The sequence below is a fragment of the Tiliqua scincoides genome, chromosome 4 (genome assembly GCF_035046505.1).
Source record: "Tiliqua scincoides isolate rTilSci1 chromosome 4, rTilSci1.hap2, whole genome shotgun sequence".
Taxonomy (NCBI): domain Eukaryota; kingdom Metazoa; phylum Chordata; class Lepidosauria; order Squamata; family Scincidae; genus Tiliqua; species Tiliqua scincoides.
Genome location: NC_089824.1, coordinates 199,324,881 through 199,347,215, shown reverse-complemented (window position 1 = coordinate 199,347,215; position 22,335 = coordinate 199,324,881). Strand labels below are relative to the sequence as shown.

Below are 22,335 nucleotides of genomic sequence, written 5' to 3'. Positions count from 1 at the left end.
CTTGGCCAACTCAAGTACCTGACCACATTATCAGGCTCCAACTGTTTCTCCATCTCTGGTCCTCTGTTTTATCTGTCTTATATGCTATCTGCACCCTGGTCCATACTCAATTCTTTCTCCTTCCTTTGACTCTCTATTTCTTGTTGATCCAGTACGTACCCTTGACTGCACTGCCAGCCTCTGCTCCTTGCACATCCCAAACGGACCACCCCCATTGGGGCCTGTCTTGGCATTTGATTCTCTGCTCCTTGCACATCCCAAATGGACCATCCCCACTGGGGCCTGTCTTGGCATTTGATCAAGCTGGTTACACAGTTGCAGACACAGATATCAAGGATAAATTGCATCTTTGTTTCATCTCTGCATGAATATCGACAGTATGTGAACTCCTCCAAAGGCAGGCAATTCTGCCCTCTGAACACTCTCTGAAATAGGCCTTTTAGGACATAAGGGGGGATCCCTTTGAATTTGAATTTGGGAGGGGAGAGTGTGCTGCAGCAATCAAAAGCCTGGGAAACAGGGTTCTAGAAACACCAAGAATCAACACTCTCCCAGATGCTGAGGAAGGATCCTCAACAGGATCAGCCCAAGACCTCCCGGCACCAAAAAGGGCATGTCAAATGCTGTCTCCTTACCTGGTGATGTGTCAGCCTCCGTTTGCCCCACTCTCTGGATTAGAAAAGGAAGAGGGAGGCAAAGCAGAAGAGGAAGGGTAAAAGGCAAAAGAATGGTGGGCTAGCCTAGAGCACTGGCCCACCACTCCAGCCTCCCCAAACTACTGCACTTCTTCTGCTCAACTCCCTCTTTTCCAAACCAGGGAGTGAAGGAGCAGTAGCAGCAATGGGGGGGGTGAGTTACAAAGATGGGTGCCCCATTTCTAGTATTTCTCTGAAGCAACTGTCTCAGTCAGCATTATAGACGGACCAGTCCTGGGCCTCCAACCACTAGCTCCATCTTTCTATAGGCAGTGTCCATTCCCAGAGATACTGCTTTTGTTCATCAGTGATCGTTACCTTTTGTTGTCTCACTCTCTCTGGCCAGGAAGGTCCCCCTGGGATTTTCTGGATTGAGTAGCAGCCGTTCTGACTCCCGGCGTGTGATCTTGCCAAAATACCACCTGCAATAGCAGAATATAGGTTAGCATGGAGAGATCCTATGATCCAGTTTACTCGCGCAAGTTCTTTCAGTTATCGCAACCATCTATCAATGGAAAAATTAACACCTTCTCCCATAAATAAGTTTCCAGATGCCCAGATTTAGCTCAAGGCTTGTGCAGCAACAAAAACAAATGACAGATATCCTTAACTGGTGCAGCAGACAAATTTTAAAAATGTTTCAAATATTGTGCCACAAAGAGAAAAACCTTGTCTATCAATGCACAGTTTTAAAGCTAGAGTAGTAGTAAGTGGAAGAAGAGCTGATCTAAATTGTCAGCAGAGACTTGCACTGCTCTCCCACATCAAAAGTCCCTACACTTGAAAAGCTGGCACATCAGGGAGGAAACTAGGCTGGAATCCATTCCCCTGTCAAGCTAGTTTTCCAAGTGCAGCAAGCGTTTGAAGTGGAGGAACTGGCAACCATAAAATTCCCCACATACATTCCTAGATACTACAGCCTTCTGAGGCTCATGCAACACATTTTTTCTGAAGCTCTGAGCCCTCATCTTTTGAGACAAGAACTTAAAACGACATAAAATGTAAACATCTGGGCTCTCTGAAATATGCGCTTGCTCTGCTCATAAATATTGTTGTGCGCAGCAGAGATGACTTGTCTTGCTACCCTAGAATTGGCAGAAGGTTGCCAGATAAGCACACAAAAAAGTGTAACTAGGGCTATAATCTTATATACAGTGTCCTGGGAGTAGTCCCCACTGAACACAATGGGATTTACTTCTGACTACACTTGCAGAGGATTGGGTTGTTAGATATGGAATTCACTGCCACAAGATATGGTGATGACCATTTATGAAAGTGATATACAGGCGTGTCCCCTTATTCGTGGGTGTTCCATTCCAGAACCCTATGCGGATAACTGAAACCGCAGACTGAACCCCCCCCCCCCCAGAGAGGAGTCTGAGCTCAGCAGAGGCCAAGCACATCCGTTCCTGGCCTCTGCCAGGTCCAGACTGAGCTAGAGAGCTGAAAACACATGACTTCCGGTTTCATGGAGAAACTGGGTGATGTTTTTAATGCCTTATAAGGCATTAAGAGGCCCAGGGAAGTCCTGGAGATCTTCTCCGTGAATCTGGAAGTTATGTGTTTTCAGCTCTTGAGCTCAGTCTGAGCCGCGCAGAGGCTGGGGACGGACGTCCTTGGCCTCTATGGAACTCAGACTCCCCTCACCTCCAGAGGGGGTGCGCATGGGGGCGCACGGGAGGCACACGCAGGGGAATTCATAGATATGGAGGTCCCCTGTAGAAACAGTATGCTATTGAACAACAGATGGTGGAGACAAGCAACAAGGGATGGTTCCTGCTCTGCTCATAAGAACCCCAGACAGATACTTGACTGGCTACTTCTTGGACCAATACTGAGCCAGATGGATTCTTGGTCTGATCCAGTAGAGCTCTTCTTATATAATTACACAACATATGATAGACAGTCTCAAATGCACCTGATCTTGCCAGGGACTGCAAGACTTTTGTATGCTGCGGCTTACCCCTTAATATTTGAAGCTGTCTCAAACTGAGTCAGACCTTTGGTCCATTTAGCTCAGTACTGTCTATGCTGACTAGTAAAGGCTCTCCAGGGTTTCAGACAAGAGTCTTTCCCAGACCTGTCTAGGAAGTGCCAGTAACTAGGATCTTCCACATGCAAAACACATGCTCTACCACTGAGCTGAGCTATGGTTCCTTCATTCAATGTATAGACTCCAAATCTAAACCAATTTCACAGTTTTACCATGCCAAGCAAGTGTTATCATTTTGCATGGATCCTGCCTGCTGGCCACTGGGTTCCAGAGTCTTTCCCCACTGTTTTCTTCTAAAGGGTCTGTCTTCCATAGCCCCTTTCTTACATGGATGTGATGTCAGCATGGGAAAAGTATCACAAATGAAGGAACCCTCATTTACAGACATTTATTCCAGTTGCAAATGTTAAGTAATTCTTAGGTCTGGGCTTCATTCCAGATCCCCTTTGCTACAAAAGTAGCACTGCAGTAAATACCCATTTTACAAGCAGACAGGCTCCATCTGAAAATGCCTCTCATACTAGGACTGCTGAAACAGGTTGCACAGAAAAAGATTTTAATGGATGGCAGATGCCTAGACGGCCATTGTCAGATTCTGAATCAGCCCTACCAAGGCATTAAATCACCATGATTCCATTCATACATAGGTGTTTCCCTCTTGATTACTCTGATATTAAGTGGTAACTTGCACCCATGGGTGGAACGTCACAGATCAAATTCACATTTTTATAGTGAGAACACCTCTACAAAACAGTAAAAGGAGTCCAGAATGTCTAAGACGCAGATATCAACTATTGCTACTAGTAGTAGCAGTAACTACTAGTAAAAAAAATGGACTGTTTTCCCTATTTGGGGAAATATTTCCCTATTTCAATGTCAGTAAGTGTAAAGTCATGCACATTGGGGTAAAAAATCAAAACTTTAGATATAGGCTGATGGGTTCTGAGCTGTCTGTGACAGATCAAGAGAGAGATCTTGGGGTGGTGGTGGACAGGTCGATGAAAGTGTCGACCCAATGTGCGGCGGCAGTGAAGAAGGCCAATTCTATGCTTGGGATCATTAGGAAGGGTATTGAGAACAAAACGGTTAGTATTATAATGCCGTTGTACAAATCTATGGTAAGGCCACACCTGGAGTATTGTGTCCAGTTCTGGTCGCCGCATCTCAAAAAAGACATAGTGGAAATGGAAAAGGTGCAAAAGAGAGCGACTAAGTTGATTATGGGGGCTGGGGCACCTTCCTTATGAGGAAAGGCTACGGCGTTTGGGCCTCTTCAGCCTAGAAAAGAGACGCCTGAGGGGGGACATGATTGAGACATACAAAATTATGCAGGGGATGGACAGAGTGGATAGGGAGATGCTCTTTACACTCTCACATAATACCAGAACCAGGGGACATCTACTAAAATTGAGTGTTGGGCAGGTTAGGACAGACAAAAGAAAATATTTCTTTACTCAGCGTGTGGTCGGTCTGTGGAATTCCTTGCCACAGGATGTGGTGCTGGCGTCTAGCCTAGACGCCTTTAAAAGGGGATTGGACAAGTTTCTAGAGGAAAAATCCATTATGGGGTACAAGCCATGATGTGTATGCGCAACCTCCTGATTTTAGAAATGGGTTATGTCAGAATGCCAGATGCAAGGGAGGGCACCAGGATGAGGTCTTTTGTTATCTGGTGTGCTCCCTGGGGCATTTGGTGGGCCGCTGTGAGATACAGGAAGCTGGACTAGATGGGCCTATGGCCTGATCCAGTGGGGCTGTTCTTATGTTCTTATTTATCCCCCCCCCCATAACTGTAAGCTAAAATGTACCCTGCATTCATCAACAGAGATCCTCTTTTGAATCCCCAACATTTGAAGCCAGGCAAATGGTAACTGGAGAGAGAGCCCCAGTTTTCTACTTGGCATCTGTGTCTGGAATGCCTTTTAACTGTCATAGTGCCCACAATGACAGTGCTAGACTGCTGGGGGTTAGGTTACCCATGGTACCCCTCCCACCCCTTGAAAGTGTACTATTATCACTGCCAACAGTTCTGAAAATTCAGGGGTCTGCAGGGTCAGGTGGGTCCTCTGATGGGGATGGACGCCTTGGCTAGTACCCAGCTTGGCCAAACTCCAATACAACCCAAGTGTATAAATACAGAGCAAGAGGCACTGCACTTATTACACAGATTGAGTTGGTTTGGATGGTATGCAAGGCATATGCAGGGTATGAGAAAGAATCAGGAAAGTTTCAGATATAAGAATTATATAATGATAAATGGATAATTATGCTACACTAGATCTTCCGAAACTATGGCATGCCTCTAAGAAGAGCACTCTGTCATACCTTTCAGGAGAAATATGAGAAGTGACCCAAAACATCTCATGCAACAATAAGGTTAAGCATATTCTAAAAACCAGCAAATGCTCATCTAAATCTCAGTTATATATACATGAAACACACTCAGTTATTTGACCCCTGATTATTATACACTTAATGACTTAGTTAAACATATGAACTGACTCAAGAGCTGTATCCCAGGTGTTATGAGAGCTCTATATGTAGTGTCTGGACTGCAGATACTCATCCACATAGGCAAGTTACCACATGACACTGCAGTAATCAAAGGGTAACAATGTACAGGGGGTCCCCATATCCTCAAATCCCATATCTGCAGATTCACTTATTCGCAGATTGGGTCCACGGTCCCCTGTGCATGCCCCCCCTGCGTGCAATCCTAGAGGTGAGGGGAGCTTTGCCCACTTCACCTCTGGAGGGTCATCTGAGCCCAGCAGAGGTCACGCATGCCTGTCTGCAGCCTCTGCTGGGTTCAGACTGAGCCTTAGAGGTAAAAAAAAAAAGTGGTAAAAAACCACTTCTGGTTTTTTCGGAACCATGGGGGTGGCGGCATTCACCCATATCTGTGGTTTCACTTAATCATGGGGGGTTGCGGAACAGAACCCCCACGGATACAGGGGCACGCCTATACATGTGAAACAGCCCAAAATCACAGAAACCATGTCCCAGTTCATTATTTAGATATTTGAGGAATGCCCTTAGTTGTTTTCTTGGTTGTTATAGGACTAGAAAGCTTGGCAGAAGCACTGCATTGTTTGAAACTGTCTAAAAGATTTCATTTACTCTTCAGCCTGGATGGAGTCTGAGGGTGCGACATAATTACTGGGGATGTAGCCTTTCTGACCAGTTGTGAGGGAGTGAGCCAGCCACCAATCTCCTTCCCTGGAAAACACAAAACAAGAGAATGTATCAGTGAAATCAAAATGAGCCAAAATCACCTTCCCAACTCACTGGCACGCCCCGTCTCTCCCATCAGCTCCAGCCTAGCCCCTCCAGTATCCATTGCTTAAGACCAGGGATGAGCAGCCTGCATTCTCCAGACACTACTCCAGAAGTCAGAAGTCTCCCTAGATAGGCTCTAGAATAAAGTTGGCAGCAGCTAGCAGTGTGTATGTTCTTGGGTGGTACGTGTGCACATGCAGAACAAATGTGCTTCCCGAAATATCCTGCCATGTGTCCCCAGAAAATTATCAATAGCCTTTTGCCCTCTCAGAATGTGCACAAGTTAGCAATAAGATGCTCAGGGAACACCAACTGAAATGTGCTGCTTTTTTCCTTACAACTGAAAGTGAACATTTTAACCACATTTTGATTAAAATTTGAGAAGGCCCCGTTTGGCTGGGGGGAAAGGGAGGGGTGCTTGATAACATTGCTTTGGAGGCCTGACCTAGCTCACAAGCTGCCAGTTAGCCATCCCTGGCTTAGACAAAAAAAGAGAGAAGTTTAAAAAAAGAGAAAAAATCCAGTCAACCAACAAAAAGACAGATTAAGTTTACGGATGCATGATTTACACAATGTAGTCCAGCCAAGGAATATTATACACTTAGCATATTTCTTAGCAGTGAGGTCTACAGTCCATAACTAGGGGGACGCCGGCAATGGTGATAACTCCAGCAAATAAGGTGGTCCCCATAGCAACAGAACTATGTCATTATCAGAGATTCCATGGCTAGCACCTTATTAGTTTGGTTAAGTGACAAACACCACAAAAATCTTTCTAAAGAAGGAATTTCCTTACTTAAAAAGGCATGTCAAGCACCCATTGAAAATACCTTTGGAGCCCTTTGTATCTGAGCCAGATCTGGCTGGTATATGAAGCACTGGAAGTCCAAGAAAGCAAGGGGAAGGAGGGGGAGGAAACAGGCATACAAACAAAAAAAGGAACATTATGATATAATAATAAGAGGGAATACAGAGCCCCAAAGCAAAAGAGGTTTCATACGCAACAGTAGGAACATCGTATTACAAGAAGCACAAGGGAAAACAGTCCAAAATAAAGTGATAAAGGAGAAACTGAAACCTGGAAAGGACACATGCATGTTTTGCTTGAAGTCAGTAGAAGAAATGCCACTGAATTGAATAAAGTTATACAGAATAGATAAGACAATGTATTTTACTGAACCAACATCTGTTTGTAGCGGGCTATGTAGCCTTGAGTTGTACAGAATTCTTCATCAGTCAAAAATCTGACAACGTTTAAGTTGCAATCCTATACATATTTACCTGGAAGTGAGTCTCATTAAACTCAGTAGTGCTTACTTTTGGGTAGACATGCATAAGATTGCACAGTTAAGTCACCTTAGATATGGCTAGTACAGGCACAAAGGGACCTGCTTTCTCAACTATGATTAAGAAATCAGTGTAAGGGTCACATGCTCCCTCCTTGCAGCTCTATCCTGGCCCAAGTTAACCCCTCCTGCCTCAAATCTTCAACCACAGTTAAGACAGGACAGTGGGGGAGCGGGAGGAATTCACCGCAGGAAAGGGAGGGACTGCACAGATGAACCACACAAACCCACACTTAAAACTCTAACACACGGTTTTGAGATTGGTGCCATTATATCGGCAACAGACTGTAGTGACTTACATTTAAATTCTTTCTTGGTATCACAGGGGCTTCCTTTTGCAGGGAAAGGATGAAGATGTGATCAGAACTGAGTAAATGCCTGGGAGGAAGAGCACCTTATCTACTTGGTATTTTTTCCAATTACCTGGGATCAGTGGGGCAACAAATGTCTCTGCAGCACGCTGACTTCAATACAGCTCGATTATTTCTTTAACAACCTGATAACTGGCCAAACTGGAATTAAAGAGTATTTAAGCCACTTCCTCTTCCTCCCTCTCAGAAAAGAGTACCAAATTACATTAAGGCAGCTGAGCAATGCCCTAGAACTGGTATAAACGAGAGTGAGTGTACAATTCTGAATTCAGCTTTTAGGAAAAGAGGGCAAGAACAATCCCATGCAAGAGTTCAAGCCACCAAATATACCCCAGTCCTCCTAAAAGTAGGCAAAAAAGAGTTTATAGCTGGGCCACAGCTGCATCTCAGGCAGGGCGTGGTACTGTAGCACAATGCATCCAAGGGTGAAACCAGTCAGAGGTGAGGAATGCTGCCATGACTCCCCCCTCGCCTGCATTCTTTGAGTCCTGCACTGCATGACGCAGCAAATAAGTGCTCACAGAATGTCCAGGTGGCTTGGAATGTCTTTATCTTACAGAACCGTGGAGTGTACCACCAGGGAGAAGCATACCACCAGAGAGCAAATAGTTAGCCCAGCTCTCCAGAAGTGCCTGGGAACAAGGAGAATGACCCCTCCAGATAAGGGACTGCAGCTCTAATGCTTTTCATGGGTTTCCACAACTAAAGCTCCCCCCCCCCCGCCCTGCATGATTGTGCCAATGTGGAGCTATTGTCTAAAAATCTCCCCTAATTTGGATAGAAGTAGGGCACATACAACCTTTAAAACATACCACATTGTGCAGAACCTTTGCAAGAACCCACAAGCCACTTCTCACATTACTTTCTCTTATGTGTTTAAGATGTATGCAGGAAGCAGCTGGAGGATGCACAACTTTTTTAAAACTCAGGAATCATCTTTGAGTCAAACTCGCAGTTAAGATATGAGGCTGCCTTACAGCAAGTCAGACCACTCGTCCACCTAGCGCAAAACTGTCTCCAAAACCTGGCAGAAATTCTCCAGGGTCTGATGTGGGGCCATGACTCAGTGGAAGAGCATCTGCTTTGCATGCAAAAAGTTTCAGGTTCAATTCCTGCCAGGTGAGACAGAGAAAAATGCCTGTCTGAAACCTTAGGGAGATGCTGCCAGACATTGTTGACAATACCCATGGATCAATGGATCAATACCCATGGTCTAAGTAAGTATACAGGTGGGGCCTCTTTATCTGCAGATTTGGCACCTATAGATTTGCCTTATCACAGATGCGGAACCCCCAGATTGCCCTCCCTGCAGACCTCTCAGACATGCTTTCTGAGCCTCCAGATGCGAGGCTCAGAAAGGCTCCTGTCACGTTCAGAGTCCAGCTGGGCTGAAAACCATGGATTTGATTATCCGCAGTTTTTGGTATCCTGGGGGGGGGGGTTGGGGAGCAGACCTCTTGCTGATACAGCTGATAAGCTGCAAAAGGCAGCTTATAAGGTCAGTATAAAGCAGCTAGGTATGTTCCAGGTAAATGTCCCAGCCGTGATATACAAGAAGCTTCTGAGGATGCCAGTTGAACTGGGAACTTCCATCATGCTGACAGGTGCACTGATATTGAGCTATATACCTCCCCTCACACCCCCACTAAAACTTCTGAGAGATAATTAGCTGAATGCACATCTGAGTCAGGGCTGGCCTTAGGACCCAGTGGGGCCCAATGCAAAACACATTTAAGGGCGGCCAACCCCCGCAGACTCCCCTACTCACCAGGATAAGGGGTAGTAGCAAGGCACCTGGCAGTGGTATCACTACCAAATTGCTTCTGAAGGGGGCAATTTCAAGCCAATGAAAACCCAGGGGTAGGCAGGAGGGAGGGCTGTCCAGGGACAATGTACAGTCACCACACTCCCCTCACGATGCCTCCTCGCATGAAAGATTCCAAGATGCTGGCAGCAGCTGCGGGCACACCACTAGCTGTCCCAGGGCCCCTCCAGGTGCAGGGGTGGGGCCAATTCAGCCAAATGGGTCAAATTGCCCTAAGGCCAGCACTGATCTGAAAGGTGTATCTGAATATTCCCAAACTGCAAAAGTGGAGCGTCTTTTCATAATCACATGCAATTTAAGAATGTATGAAGCTCTAGGAAGGGCACACAAGAACTGGCCCTGAGAATGGCCATGAATATTCACCAGCCTCCTGAAAGACTTTGTTTCATTACTGAAAGGAATGGATGGTGCATTCTTACAGAGACTTGCCAGCTGGCATCTGAATTCACACGATTCTTGAAATCCAAGCCAAAAGATGCATTTACTGACATTTCACAGTGAAGGTCTCAAACTGAAAAGCATTACTTATCTTACCAGTGTTCCTTGCCTCAAGCAACCAAATTAGCAAGACTGCAGTAGAGCTGAATAAAATAAGTCTCAACTCCTTTGCTAGCTGTTTGCCATACACTGATTCCATCTGCAACTTACTTTAAATTTGTGGGATCCACAATGCAATGTACATCTGCCTTGTATTTCAGGTCTTAATGAAACTACATCAGTGCAGAGTCACTGACCAAGTGTTAACTTTTACCTAGTCAAAGAGCAGCACATTTTTCCACACCAACATCCCTGTATGGGCCGAACGATGGTCATTCAAAGCTTCTGCAGACATTACAAACGCACCTCTTCTCAAACCTATTGACATTTTGCATGTTGTGTGTGCACTTGTGCAACAGGCCAGTCAAATTGTGGAACCAGCTTGGCTGGGGCAGTCAGCAGGAGGTGAAGTCCAACGTTATACGCAACATGCTCAATTGACTGTATTATCTCATTTTCAGGACGGGAAGGGTGTGTGAGGCAGCACTCAACAATTCCAAAAATGACATTTGCCACATCCCAGAAAACAAAACATAAGAATTATCTCAGAGATACAGGTCCAGCTGTAACATGAAGCAGGGTGTAAAAAGGTCCCTGAATCTAGGAGGCAATTTTGAGGTTGGGGGGAAGAAAAGTTCCACAGATTTCTGGAGGGGGCTGCAGTGGGCTTACCGCCTGGTGGAGGCAGCAGCTGTGGCAGTTGTTTTTTCCTCTTCCTCCTCCTCCTTCTATTACTATTATTATTTTTTAAATAGTAGAGTTCTTTCCCAGTGGATGCCCTACTGGCATTTTTTTTTAAATCTCAGAATAGCTCTGGAATTATGGTATGTCAAGATGTAGCATTCAAAGGACCATTCTGTGTTAAGCCATTTCTACCTAATGTTGTATATATGCTACAGGGATCAAATGTGTACACCTGTGGGCTGGGCAGAAATGGGTTAAAAAAATTAAAGAGGTAACTGCCAGCAAGCAGTCACCAAGATGGACTCCAGTACTTTGAAAGAAGGGGGGGATTATTTTACAGAGAAAAAAAGCTAAAGAAACTATTGCAGTCAATGAATAATCTCCCAAAGCCCCATGAAACCCAAGAATGTCACTGCCACCCTGGAAAAAACAAATGAGATACTTTCCCCAGTTAGTTATCTTCAAACGGGGAAGTAAATTTCAAGTCATGTCTCCTCAGCCTGACATTCAACATGACCAGGGTTGATGTCATCAGTCAACAGATGCTTTCCACCATCCACACTGTCATATTCCAGAGTGCATTTCTGCCACTCCATACACAGGAGTATATGGGCTGGAGGACACACTCCAGATTCCCAGTAACTCCTATGTGCAGCTGTTTCTGTATCAGGAAAATACAGTTAAGGTAGAAATGTAACCTTAAAGAAAGCTGCCTGGATCCCACACAATATCAAGAAATACTAGTACAACCACCACACTAAAAAAATGCATGCAAAAACTTTTTAATGGATATGGTTTACATCACTGGTTAAAATTTAACCTACAGTTTATGAGCTGATCCATTAATCACACCAATAGTTCGGTTTCTTAGGCTTTCAGCCTAAGAATGCCCCACAATGAAACTAGAGCCATTCTTATGGGAAGAAATACTTCATGAGAAAGGCAAAATGAGACCCACAGAGAAAAACAGATTTAAAAAGACTTAGATTCCCCCCCTCCCCCGCAGAAACACACAGGGCTACCACCTGAGGGAATTCTTGTAATTGGGGCAGAAGCAGGGAAGAATGCCAGAGAACAGTGGGAATGTTATTCATCTGAGAAGGAGGCTGCAAGAGGTACCTTGCAAATGAGAAAGGGAGCCTTGTCCCCTCCCTCTGCTCCCAATATCACAGTGTCTCTTTCTAATTTACTGTGACCACAGGGGGAAACTGAGTTTAAAAAAAAAAAAAAACAGCAAAAAAGAAAACCTGCAATTTCTTCCCAGGCAGTCTTGAGAGAGTTGATCAGGCCAGTGTAAAAAAAAATGATTACAACAACATTTCATGGGAAAGCATAACTTACTAGAAATACAAATGGCGAAGGGCAAGTTCCTTGCTTTAGCTTGGCAAGAAGTGGGCTCAGAGCCCTGCAGTTTATTGCGTGGCTTCGAGAAATATACTGTCTTAGCCTCATCTACCTTGCAGGGTTGTTGGGAGGAAAAAAGCCAATGTCACTGCCTAGAGATCTCCGCAGGACAGATAAAGTGATAAATAAATGGGTTAACAAAAGTCACTTATCTATCATATGAGTTTTTCATATGGAGTTTTTAAAAAGGCAGCTTTAACCTCATTTTATGCCTCAAGTGGCTCAGTTAAAAATCCAAACACAGGAACTATGGCCATAAGCAAACCCACAGCATTAACTAGGCTGATACAATCATGCAGCATAAGGAGAACTTAAAGTCATGAAGAAGAGCTGGCCTAGGTTGCCTGATGTAGTTACATTTGTCAATAACATTATATCCTTTTCACATCACAATCTAGATCTGGACCTTCCATACCTCTCACCATCATAGTTGCCCTCCTCTGAGCCTGCTTCAGCTTATCAATGTCCGTTAAAACATGATGCAATATTCCAAGTGAGGTCTGACTATTACTCATGTAATCTGGATTCTACATCACAGACAATGCAGCCAGACACTGCATTTGCTTAATTTAATTTAATTTAATTTGTAGCTGCATCACAACGCTGGCTTGTGTCACATCACCTTCCACTACCAAAATACCCTGAACTTTTTCAAAATTCCTCCCTGTGTTCCTTTACGACTTGAGGTGGAAGAAGGAGAGAAAGAAGGAAGGAAGAAAGGATACTGGAAAATTAACCAGGATGTGGCAGCAAAGGGGAAATCTAAAGAAAAAGGGAAAGCCCTAAGTTTCCCAGTCTGGCTAGGGAGAGGGAAGTGCTATTTGGGTGAACAGGGAAAAACCACTGTAAAGTACTGGAGGAAGTAGGATGGGTGGATCTGCAAATCTTTACTTATATGGAGGACAGTTGGCATCCTTCAGTCTCGGAAGACTGTGGTGTCATGCTCTGAATGGTGGTTCTGGAACAGAGTGTCCTCTCCAGTGCGCAAAGCCTGGGTAAAGTAGGTATGGAGCAGGGGTGTCCAAAGTTTTTGGCAGGAGGGCCACATTAGCTCTCTGACACTGTGTCGGGGGCCGGGGAAAAAAAAGAATTAATTTACATTTAAAATTTGAATAAATTTGCCTAAGTTTACATAAATAAATATTTTAAAGATGAACTTATATGAATGAGTTAAGGTCTTGCAATAGCTCAAGGCACAAAGCAAGGCTGGCCTTTCCTTTGCTGCCACTGCTGCATCACAGATGTGAAAGAGCAAGCAGTGGAGGGAGCTCTCATCCCACAGCTCACACGAGAGGTCAAACAGTCGCCCTCACGCTGAGAGAAGTTGCGTTGGGCCAGTGCGGGCTTTAACAAATCTCTGGAGGGCCAGAGGCTCAATGGAGACTGCGGGCTCCCTGAGGGCCGCATTGAGAGGCCTTGAGGGCCACAAGTGGCCCCCGGGCTGGGGTTTGGGCACCCCTGGTATGGAGGATAGACTGTTACCCATGCAGCAAATCCCCCCTCTCCATGTCGCTGAAATGGTCCAATGGAAAGGCAGAGGCCAATACAGTTGGTTCCAGTGGCGTCACAGGAGTTGCTAGAACGTGACTGTGTTCAGCCATGAACTGCCTCAGGGACAGATTGCTAATATTTGCCCCGAATTTGGTGACTGCTAAGAGGCACAGCAGCTTCTCCATCTACAAGTGAATTCCAGTGGAAAGAGTTAATCAGCCCACACAAAGGACAAAATGGATCTGTATGGTATAGATCTGCATGTATGGATCTTCCCATCTGAGTGAACGGGGAAGCCCATACACCCATTGAAGAACATAAGAAGAGCCCTGCTGGATCAGGCCAAAGATGAGAACAAGAAGGTGGCATTTATTATTTATTTTTCACGTTTTTATACTGCCCTTCCTCCAAGGAGCTCAGGGTGGTGTACATGGTTCCTTCCCTTCTTTTGTCCTCCCAACAACCCTGTCTGGTAGGTGAGGCTGGGAGCTAGTCACTGGCCCAAGGTCATCCAGGAAGCTTTGTGGCTGAGATTTGAACTTAGATCCTCCAGGTCTAAGTCCAATTCCAAGGGAAGCAAATGGTCAGATGCTGGCAACCCTGGGCCAGAAGCAGCCAACTGCCTCAAGGACAGAAATTTTTTATGCTTGCAAAACCTTTAGAACTGGTTTAGAGCAACTAACTTTATACAAATCAAATGTGGGAATGGGCTTCTGTACTGAAGATATACCCTGCACAGGGTAGTTCTCCATTTACAAACTACTTGTGAAAAAAAAAAAAGTCAACCACATCTACTAATGGTGGTTAACAAAATGGCTGCAACTGCTTTGTTTATTCCTATGCTAAGGGCAGGAATAACAATAGACACAGTAGTGGAATTATAGTGTTGAATCAGTACAAAATGTCAAAGAGGCTTTTTTTTTTTTTCCTTAGAAATATCCTCACCATGCAAAGCATTGCTAGGCAGAAGGCCAAGCACCTTGGTCATCTGAGAAGCTGCAGTTAATTACTGCCACAATATCACTGTGAGAAACTAGCACTTGTCCTTGGCTTCAACAGTGAAGCAATACTGGCTACTGTGAAATACATCCTTAAAACACATTCTCCTACATGCTTCACTATACTGCCTTAAAACACACACACCCCCTTCTGGAAGGATCATTTTCCATTAGGAACAAAATGATCTCTCCATTAGGAAGAGACAACGGTGAAATTGCAAATATTCACAATATTTTATTACATTCAATTCACTTGCTTTGTACCTAGAAAGTATGCCAAACATCTATAGACCAGAACTTCCAGTCAGATCAATATCTATCTTTACCATTTAAGAACAAGAGAAACACACATTGATTTCGCTTTCCTGCAAAATTTAAGTTGGGATACCAACCCCATTTCTCTTGTGTGAGGTTCAAGAAATCAAACCTGCCTAAGGGCACTAAGCCACACTAATGTGTTTCAGTATTGTCTGTGCCGAGTCGCAGCGCACAATCCTAGCTTGAATTAAATCCTCAAGGCAAGCATCTGAGAAGCAAGAAATGTGCAGAATTTTATTTCTTATATGGCACTGATGCACCAATACTGAGGATCACAAGAATTTTATTTAAAAGTATGAATAGATTATTAGTGAAAAACATTAATATTTCAAGAGGAACTTAAGCGCTGAATGTTTGCTGGCCTTGAAAATGTAGGCTTTAACCACACACACACACACACACACACACACACACACACACACACACACACACACACATTGAGTATAAGAAACATTTTAGATGAAAATCAAGGAGAATTTTAGGACTACCTGACTTGCTCAGGGTAGAGACGCAACTAACAGCCCTGGCACCTTGGGCAGAGAGGACACAAGATCATGTGATGTCACTTCCATGTTCACCCAGAAACAGAGAAGGTGCTGGTGATGTGGCTTCCCACCCCCATTCCTTCTCCTGGGGGGCCCTCCCTTGAAGTGGGAGCCTCCACAGGAGAAGGAATGGGGTAGCAGCCACAGTGCCAAGCGGCCACTGCTGAAAGACACGGAGGAGGCAGCACTGGTGGAAAAAAATTATTGTTCTCCTCTTGGCGTAGCGCCTGGGGCAGGTGCCCCTCAGACTCCGCCCTAGTTACGCCTCTGGCACAAGGCATAGCTTTTGCTTGGTAAATCAGCATGTTATTCAGAAAAGTAGCTATTTCACACCAATGCTTTAGAGCTCTGTTCAACTTTTTTTTCCTTTTTGTGGCCAGCTCTGCATGTGCATAGTACAAGGAAGTATTTATTTAGCCCAAATAGAAGGCATTTGCTGCTGCTTTTTCTCTCCCTCCAGTCTTGAACTTCAAGCATGCATGCTGCATTCACTGCGCATTGCACAAGCAGTGACCATGCAGTTGGGTCAGCTTATGGCATGCATGTAGAGTGAGGACTTGCTGAGAAATGGAATACAAAAAGGAGCAACCTTTGACCCCTCATCGTAACATTGCAAAACTGCACATTGCAGACTTGGGCTGCAATCCAGCACATACTTAGGCTGCTTATTTTCCATTGTAGTTAATTTAATAAGGAAATCATGAATGAAGGAGAGATATGGGAGGGAGCTGGGGAGAGGCAAAATTATACAGAATGAGTACATGCTAAAATTAAGAGTACTTTTGCAACCATGACTTTTGCTAGTTGGGTATAAAAAAACCAGATCAGAACCCAGACAGTTTATTTCCCACTCACCACATTCAAGCTAATAGGTTCCAGCACACCAGAGGTTCCCAAACTCTCCAGTAGAGTTGGGACCTCTGTAAATGGATGCTGGGGAGGGATGATGGTGCAATGACACCCCCAGGATTGTGCCAGCATCAGAAAAAAGGGGTTATTAAGTTACCCGGGCAGTTCCCTGAAGCGATTGTGACCCACTTCTGGTTTTGCAAAGAAAACCAGAAAGAGCAGTTTTGAGGCATGGTGAGGCCCATAGAGTCGTCCACGGATTCCCTGCACACTATGGAGGGCCAGGGCTACCCCTATAAGTTTTAAAACAAACTTTTCCCTGGCAGCAGTACAATCCTGGGGGTGCTGTGGCTGCTGCCACGATATTGCCATAACCCTTAAGGGGGCAGTGACTGGGCTTCACTGGCTGGGGCGTACCAATGCTCCAGTTTTGGAACTTCTGCAGTACACCATTATTGTGTTGTGCCTTAAGTCAGTTGGGTCTGGTTATGCCATTTAAAAGAAGGTGAGAACAAATTTTGTTCAGAGCAAGATGCCACCTTCCCTGAGCCTTGTTACATGACTTCAATTAAGCAAATGCATGTTCTTTTTACCCACACTGCATGTATACCAATGCAGCAAAATCATGATGAGCTTCTTCTTAGCATGTACTACTTCTGACTAAAGGGAAGAGGGGAAAAATTCATTTTTAATTCTCTCCCATAGAGAAAACTTTCGGAGAGAGAAAGATTCAAGTCAGTCCTGTACTAAGAAGCAAATCTATGCAAGCCTCACTGTTTATTGTACTTGCTAGTAGAGTGGGGCCCATCTCTTCCCTTTCCAAGGAGCATCTATTTACCATAGGGAGCCTAGCTACCTACCAGGCTGGGCCAAGCCCATGCTCATGATAGTAAGTAGAATCACTGCCCCTTATTATGCTCACGTGCCCCTCTTTTCTTGCCAATACCATCACCGATACATCTCCTTGTCTTCTCACTCTCCAGGTTTAAATAAGCAGAGGAGAGGAAAAGAGGGCAGTAGTGTGGTGAATAGTAATCTTAGGATAAACTGTAGACCACCACTCTACTATTCTCACTTCCTTTTCTGCTCCTCCCGGATGTTCCCTTTTAAACTTGGGGACTGAAAGTCAGAGTTCATTGCAATCAACTGACCATTACACACACACACACACACACACACACACACACACCCATACCCATGTTTCAGTTAGAAATTGTAAGCCCACATAAAACACTCCAAAGCCACAATCCATTTCTGTCAACACTTCCAAGAGTAACCATGTGCTGTGTTTAATACAAGTAAAGAATGTTTGAAGCCAGAGTGACTCTGTGTGAACAAGCTTCTTAAGGACTTTGATTCTCAACAATAGGCTCACTCCCAGTCCAAAATTGCCTTCCTCCCTCCCCCACTGTTTAGACATCAGAAATCAAGTTAGTTTTTCCGTTTACGCCAGAAAACAGTCAAATAGAAGATACACACCTGACATCCACCTTTCTCCTAAATGAAAGCATGAGGAACAGGATATAAGAGAGAGAAAGAGAAAAAGAGACAGGGCTTAGATTAAAAGAATTGCAGTTTTTAAGATGCTCTTCAAAAGTGAATGGGATGGATACACACATAAGAGCCAATAGTTCTAAAGGCAGTGGTTTGCAAGTTGGCTACCTGGGAACGCTGGGGTTCCTCTATGAGAAGCTCAGTGGAAAACATGTCTGGCTTCTGTTATTTGTGAAATGACTGCATGTCCTAAATCATCTCCCAGAATCCTCTGCCATGTAGAGAGATTCCTTAGCAGACAAGGTGACATGGCAAAGGTTCCCTAAAGCTAGAATGTCTGAAAACAACACCCCTAAGATCATAACTGTGTTCCTGCTCTGTGACTGAAGATATGGGTGCTGGAAGGAAATCCCTCAATGTTCTAAAACAGGGGTGTCCAAAGTTTTTGGCAGGAGGGCCACATCATCTCTCTGACACTGTGTCCGGGGCCGGGGAAAAAAGAATTAATTTACATTTAAAATTTGAATAAACTTACATAAGTTTACATAAATGAATATGAATGATGATATGATAAGTTTAAAGATGAACTTATATGAATGAATGAAGGTCATGCAATAGCTCAAGGCTATAAAAGGCCTTGCACAAAGCAAGGCTGGCCTTTCTTTTGCTGCCGTGAAAGGCCTTTCCTTTCACAGACGTGAAACAGCAAGCAGTGTAGGAAGCCCTCATCCCACAGCTCACGCAAGAGGTCAAACAGTCACCCTCACGCTGAGAGCAGTTGCGTTGGGCCAGTGTGGGCTCCAACAAATCTCCGGAGGGCCAGAGGCTCATTGGAGACTGGGGGCTCCCTGAGGGCCGCACTGAGAGACCTCGAGGGCCGCATGTGGCCCCAGGGCCGGGGTTTGGGCACTCCTGTTCTAAAATATGGGTGCTGGAAAGGAAATACAATGTTCTAAAATTGAAAGTGGAGCTATCACGCTCCACTTTCACTTTTAGAAGCCTGAGGAGCCCTGCAGATGCTCGCACAGGGTTCCACGCACCCTGGGATGGCTGCTGCAGGGACTGGTGAGTGCATCCCAGTCCCTGCAGCCCCTCTAAGCCTTCCCCCCACCCCCACTGCCCCCCTCCCCTCCCCTGCAAGTATTTACTGTGGTTTCAAACTCCTGGAGAGTTTGAAAACTGCTGGCCTATAGGTAGAGGTATTTTTAAAGGGTGATTGCTTACTTAACTCAGAAGTAAGCCCATTGTGTTCAGTAAGACTTAGGGCCCTATCCTATCTTCCTCACCAGAAACAAAACACTTCTACTTCTGCAATCTTTAAGTAGCAGAGCAGTGACTAAAAACATGCTTGTTGGAAGGAGACAGAGGGAGGGTGCAACATTTGCAGCGAAGAGGCCATTTCCATCTGCCCAGTCATATGGCAATAATATCATTAATTGTTTACAATGTGCTTTTAATGCGCTAAGTGCGAACAGCATTGGTTCAACATCTCTAAACAGGAATGTGGGAATCCTCTCCACTCTCTTCATTTGAGTACACCTTCTCTTACTCAAGGAAATCTTTTCCACAAGTATTTTTCAGGACCATTTCCAGGACCATCAGAATTGAATATATTTTTTAAAGCGTTTCATTGAAATAAATCACCCATATAACCTGCTTGCCAAGAATCCCATAAGGTGAAGCTGGATAGTTGTGCTTCATAGCATCCAGTGGCACAGAGGACCCATCCCACCAAGATAGCAGGCACCATTATAGGTGGGAATCACTCCAGAAGCCATGCCACAGATGCTCCTTCCTCTCCAACCATGCTGCAATAGGGATGTTCCAGTCCAGAGTGAGCACATCATCTTAGATATATAGGGAATTTGAAACCCATGGTCTGAAACCATAGTCCAGGAGTTCTCAAAGTGTGCTTTGCAGCGCCTTAAGGTAATGGCTCCCAAACTTTTTGGTGGTCCCTTTGACCTACTGGGCCATTGGCTGCAGCTACGTATTAGGGTTACAATTCTATACATTGTTTAGGGAGGTGGGTGTTTTGCGAGGCTTCCGTGGCTTGCCTGGATGGTTTCTGCAGTTCCCCAGGGAGCCACAGCTCACAGTTAGGGAACCTCTGCCTTAGGGTAGTGCAGCACACTCACAGGGGTGCTATGGGATGTCCCCTCTATGCTATGTGCTATGGGTGGCCCCTCCAACCTGTTCCCCTGGGTCCTGCCATCTTGGATCTCACAAAATCTTGTGAGATTTGGGTACCACCATCTTGTGAGATTTTGTAAGATGGCAGTGCTTGGCTGAGCTGGAAAGAAGAAGCTATGGGGACATCAGGACCCAGATAATTTTGGGAACCACTGCTATAGCGGGATCTCAGCTGAGAAACCTGGTCCAACTGACTGTGCAAGTTCTCATATGAGCCCCTCCTGTCCTAATGCAGTCCCACACAGGTTTTTGCATGATCCCTTCTCATCGTGTTTCCCCTAGGCACATAAACTCTCATCTCTAGTTCCTGCAAGGTACTCAAGAAGAAGGGAGGGAATTCTGGAATCCTAGACGAGGGACTGAAATACTGACACATGCGTGAAGTTTCACTCTGCTCGTTGTCTCATTTTAAGCTATCAGCTCGAGGCAGTACACTTGTGTGCTCCTATTCAGAGATGTGGAAAAGAGGCTCAAGGCTTAACTACACCTTACAGAAGACATGAGGCCACTGCCTCATGTCTTCTCCTCCATGTTCCTAGTACTGTGGTGTTAAAGCAAGACATGTAATGTCATCCTGCACAAAATTTCTTCCTCCCACTCAAGAAGAATCAGCCAGTGAAATGGGATGGATGTAGGTGAGGCAATCAGCACAATGCCATCATCACGCCATGCATCTTGTTTCGTTAAACGCTATTTGGGAGGAGTCACTGGATGCCATGTAATGCGTAGCTAAGTACTCAAGTCTGGGAAGGGTCACTATATGGAGCCCTATGGTCTTTCATGGGCAGCTCTGAAAGAAAGGGAAGAACAGTTTGCAAGCTTGTAAGTACAGCGACTGTATGAAATCCAGGCTTTTCCTACATTGGGAGAAGAAACTAGAAGGTTAACTGAAGGAAAAAAGGAAATCAACATACCCAGGACAGCTTGACCTACTCCTTGGATCCTGTACTGTGATCCACTGGAGATTAGAACAACAGAACATAGATAGTGGTCAAAACTCAATGCCCTTCCATCTAAGCTCAGAAATTCAAAGTGACCTAACATAACCTTTCAGTAGATAAAAGCAGTTGGAGAAAAAGAGGAAGCAAAAAATGAAAAAGGTGCTGTGTTTTTCTCACTTCTGTAGATGACTGAGAGATATAACCAGAGGAAAAGTTTCACAGGGAAAAAAAGGAAGTTAGATACATTCAGTCCAACACCTGGGCAAAAGATACATACGTGTTGTTGAGGATTTGGAGACGTTCCCCTTTCTTGAAAGAAAGATCCGATTCTGTCCGTGATTCATAGTCATAGAGGGCCACAAATGTGGTGACTCCACCTGCAAAGAAGGTCAATTCAGACATATTAAATAGCCAAACACTATTCCAAATAAACTTTAATTATGGTTGCTATTTCCTCTAAATGGCAGCATGTGTTGAAGAAATTAACACACTTGAATCACAATGCTCTAGATCAGGGTTTTTCAGACTGGGGCGTCATAACGCCTCAGCCTGTGAGCCCCGGCCTCTGCTCCCTTAAGGGGCGGGGGCAGTCAGGAGACAGGACGGAGGCAGCGGCACGATTCCCAGGATCGTGCCACTCAGAGGGGCTGCAGGGGCTTGGGTACACTTACCAGAGCCTCCTACAGCCTTCTGGGGCTGTGGGGAGCCCTGCAGACAACTGTGCAGGGCTCTCCGCTCCCCTGGGAGGTTGCAGGAGGCTCGGGTAAGTGGACCCAATCCCCTACAGCCCCCTGAGCAGCACGATCCTGGGGACTGCACCGCTGCCTTCCCCCTGCCCCTGCTGCCTCCCCCCTTCCCCGCAAGAACTTAGAGTGTCTCAAACTCTCCCCAAGAGTTTGAAAACCGCTGCTCTAGCTGGTCATAGTACCTTTTAGAGGCCATATATACCAGCATCTTTTGAACACAGGCAGACCAATCCTATCCCCCATCAACTTACATAATGCAGTGGCACCAACTGCATCCTATGGTGGGGGGGACGGCAACCAGACAGCCCAGATTTTTTTATTTTTCTCCCTGTAAACTGCCTGACCGCCAAGGGTGCCTATGCCAATTTAGCTGGCATATGTCTGAGAAGCCTAAAGGAGTGTTTTGAGCTAGGAAAAGGGGGATAGGATCCCTGCGTGTGCGACTGCCCCTGAGGTCCACTCTGTTCTGCCCCCTTTCTGCACCACTCTGAACCTCCCCTGCTGCCACCTTACTTGCTCCAGTATGGCCTGAGTGAGCAGCCTCCGGCTGTTTGCGCCAGCTGTCCTACTGTGCATGACAGTGGAGCTCCTTTTAGAACATAAGAACAGCCCCACTGGATCAGGCC

General features: G+C 45.3%; 1 protein-coding gene across 4 annotated transcripts in view; it reads right to left on the bottom strand.

Moving 5' to 3' along the window:
- SRC (SRC proto-oncogene, non-receptor tyrosine kinase) overlaps window positions 1–22,335 on the bottom strand; it is a 38,842-nt gene that overhangs the window by 13,528 nt on the left and 2,979 nt on the right. Inside the window, exons 2-6 of one of the 4 annotated variants that reach the window (XM_066626547.1) lie at window positions 21,241–21,340; window positions 17,815–17,832; window positions 6,798–6,845; window positions 5,809–5,907; window positions 1,014–1,117 (exon numbers count right to left, since the gene is read on the bottom strand). In XM_066626547.1, the coding sequence (XP_066482644.1) occupies window positions 1,014–1,117; window positions 5,809–5,907; window positions 6,798–6,845; window positions 17,815–17,832; window positions 21,241–21,340 (369 nt within the window). The remainder of the gene's footprint in view (window positions 1–1,013; window positions 1,118–5,808; window positions 5,908–6,797; window positions 6,846–17,814; window positions 17,833–21,240; window positions 21,341–22,335) is intronic. The other 3 variants (XM_066626550.1, XM_066626551.1, XM_066626548.1) reach the window with 3 other exon arrangements.